The sequence below is a fragment of the Colobus angolensis genome, unplaced genomic scaffold, assembly GCF_000951035.1.
Source record: "Colobus angolensis palliatus isolate OR3802 unplaced genomic scaffold, Cang.pa_1.0 Scaffold89, whole genome shotgun sequence".
NCBI lineage: Eukaryota > Metazoa > Chordata > Mammalia > Primates > Cercopithecidae > Colobus > Colobus angolensis.
The window spans coordinates 1,411,033-1,414,410 of record NW_012122820.1 but is presented as its reverse complement, the minus strand read 5'-3'; the positions used below and the strand labels follow the sequence as shown (position 1 = coordinate 1,414,410).

The window sequence follows — 3,378 nt, the reverse complement described above, 5'->3', positions numbered from 1 at the left end:
AGCCAGGATGGTCTCGATCTCCTGACCTCGTGATCCGCCCGTCTCGGCCTCCCAAAGTGCTGGGATTACAGGCTTGAGCCACCACGCCCGGCCGTATATTTATAATAATGAGATTTAAATCAGGCTCCAGGTCCAATTTTCCTAACACCTGTAAGAACCTCCTGATGTTGGTATGAGATCAAACAACTGCTCAAGCCAAACCCATTCTCTGGACTTGGCCAAATACCCATTTTGGGGGGTGTTGTTCTCCTACACTTGTTGAATTAAGGGCATTTTAAATGTAAACAAACTGCTCCCAAACAATATAATGGGGGAGAGAAAACCCCAGAGGAAAAAGGACTAGCCCTCCTGAATGGTCTGTGACACACGCATGCTGTCAGCTAGGGTCTGCTCTCTCTAGGTTTTCAGTGGTGCTCTGGGGAAGGCAGAAGAGTAAGAACAGGAAAGAAACTGCACTTGAACATGATGTCATAGAAAGTAAATGCTTCTGTACCCCCTTCTGCTGAATGGCTACGATGCCTACGTTTCTCTTTTCTCTTTTCATCTTTTCTGTGATGAGCTTTTTCTTTCCGAGACATTTGCTGGGGTGGTTTGATGGCCAAAGAATCATCTTCTTCTCCTCTAAAATAAAACACAACAGCACTGTGTCACGCTTGAGAAAGTGCAAAGAAACATGAGGCTATTATGAGATTTCTTTAACCCAGAAAAATGCAGGATTCAGATAGGAACGAAGCTGAAACATCATTTAAAAAATTACAGTAACTCTCCAACTTTAGGCGTCTTTTTTTTTTTGAGATGGAGTCTCACTCTGTCTTCCAGGCTGGAGTGCAGTAGCGCCATCTCAGCTCACCGAAAGCTCCACCTCCTGGGATCACGCCATTCTCCTGCCTCAGCCTCCAGAGTAGCTACAGGACTACAGGCGCTGCCACCACACCCGGCTAATTTTTTGTATTTTTAGTAGAGACAGGGCATCACTGTGTTAGCCAGGATGGTCTCGATCTCCTGATCTCCAGATCTGCCTTCCTCGGCCTCCCAAAGTGATGGGATTATAGGCATGAGCCACCGTGTCTGGCCTTTTTTTCCTTTTAAGACGGGGTTTCACCATGTTGGTCAGACTGGTCTCGAACTCCTGACCTCAGGTGATCAGCCCGCCTTGGCCTCCAAAAGTGCTGAGATTACAGGCGTGAGCCACCGCACCTGGCCTGTGCAAAATCCTATATAGTAAATTTTATTCATCATTGTAACACGTGGCAAAGTTCTTTACAGGAAGAAAGGGGAAAGAGTGTGGAGGGCCACAGACAACACATGAGAATCAGTCACAACTGTGACATAAAAATCTCACTAGTTACGCTGTGTCACAGTAACCCTAGGAAAGAGCAAACCTCAACAGTTACAACAGCACGCCCGTCACAGTAACTCTAGAAAAGAGTACACCTCGGCCGGGCGCGGTGGCTCAAACCTGGAATCCCAGCATTTTGGGAGGCTGAGTCTGGTGATCACAAGGTCAGGAGATTGAGACCATCCTGCCTAACACGGTGAAACCCCGTCTCTACTAAAAATACAGAAAATTAGCCGGGTGTGGTGACGGTCGCCTGTAGTCCCAGCTACTCGGGAGGGTGAGGCGGGAGAATGGTGTGAACCCAGAAGGCGGAGCTTGCAGTGAGGGGAGATCGCATCACTGCCTCCAGCCCAGGCAGGCGACAGAGCGAGACTCCGAGACTCTGTTTCAAAAAAACAAGAGTACCCCTCAGTAGTTACAACAGCAGGCAGTTGTCACAGTAACCCTAGGGAGGACCTGCAAGGCCACGCTGTGCACAGCTTGCTCTTGCACCTCGCACATCCACTCACCTGTCTTCCATAGAGTCTTCTCTTCTGTATGGGGAGTTCCTTATTGTGATCTCCATGCGGTGATCTCTCAGCTCCCCCTCCTCAAGGGAATCCCGCTTGGAATCCCGGTCATCAGACTAAGAAGCAAAGATAAAGCTAATCATTTTCTTTATACCTTTTTTTCTTCATAGATAGAAGTATTTTTAATAATAATCAAACCTGGACAACATCCAAAAACAAACTTTCATATATACTCTGAATGAGCCAGTGTTATAAAATATAAACAACTTGTGGCCAGGCACGGTGGCTCACACTTGTAATCTGAGCACTTTGGGAGGCCGAGGCAGGCGGATCACGAGGTCAGGAGCTCGAGACCAGCCTGGATAACACAGTGAAACCCTGTCTCTACTAAAAATATAAAAATTAGCTGGGTGTGATGGCGGCGCCAGTAAGTCCAGCTACTCGGAGGCTGAGGCAGGAGAATGGCTTCAACCCGGGAGGCAAACATTGCAGTGAGCTGAGATCACACCACTGCACTCCAGCCTGGGCGACAGAGCTAGACTCTGTCTCGGGAAAAAACAAACAAACAAACAAACTTTCACTCAAATCGCATCACATTAAAATTACAATTCTCGGCCGGGCATGGTGGCTCACGCCTGTAATCCCAGCACTTTGGGAGGCCGAGGTGGGCGGATCACGAGGTCAGGAGATTGAGACCATTCTGGCTAACACGGTGAGACCCCATCTCTAGTAAAAAAATACAAAAAATCAGCTGGGTATATTGGTGGGTGCCTGTGGTCCCAGCTACTTAGGAGGCTGAGGCAGGAGAATGGCAAGAACCCAGGAGGCGGAGCTTGCAGTGAGCTGAGATCTGGCCACTGCACTCCAGCCTGGGCGGCAGAGCGAGACTCCGTCTCAAAAAACAAAACAAAACAAACAAACAAAAAAAATTACAACTCTCTGTACTCTGAAACTTGAGAAATTAAAAAATAGCGTATATGACAAGAGACATTAGACTCTATGCCAAGTATGTTAGTTGCTTATATGAGCCAAAAATGAGTCTTAAGACGTATCCTACAAACCAAATACTTTGTGATACCTCATATAGTACAGGCATACCTTGGAGATATTCTGGGTTTGGCTCCAGAACACCACAATAAAGTGAGTCACACAAATTTTTGGTTTCCTAATGCATATAAAAGTTTGGTTGAGGCCGGGCATGGTGGCTCACGCCTGTAATCCCAGCACTTTGGGACGCTGAGGCAGGTGGATCACCTGAGGTCAGGAGTTCAAGACCAGCCTGATCAACAAAGTGAAAGCCCAACTCTACTAAAAATACAAAAATTAGCCAGACGTAGTGATGCATGCCTGTAATCCCAGCTACTCAGGAGGCTGAGGCAGGAGAAAAGCGTGAACCCAGGAGGTGGAAGTTGCAGTGAGCCAAGATCACACCACTGCACTTCAGCCAGGGCGACAGCCTGAGCGTCTCCAAAAAAAAAAAAAAATTTTAAAACTCTAACAAAGTGAGCACATGCTATTGAAAAAACGCAC

At 47.3% G+C, this 3,378-nt stretch overlaps 1 protein-coding gene across 6 annotated transcripts in view; it reads right to left on the bottom strand.

Moving 5' to 3' along the window:
* CDK11B (cyclin-dependent kinase 11B) overlaps nt 1–3,378 on the bottom strand; it is a 29,021-nt gene that overhangs the window by 22,225 nt on the left and 3,418 nt on the right. For 4 of the 6 annotated variants that reach the window (XM_011930998.1, XM_011931000.1, XM_011931002.1 and 1 more), the window contains 2 exons: nt 1,849–1,964; nt 494–621 (listed from right to left, as the gene is read on the bottom strand). In XM_011930998.1, coding sequence (XP_011786388.1) covers nt 494–621; nt 1,849–1,964 — 244 coding nt within the window. The remainder of the gene's footprint in view (nt 1–493; nt 622–1,848; nt 1,965–3,378) is intronic. The other 2 variants (XM_011930999.1, XM_011931001.1) reach the window with 1 other exon arrangement.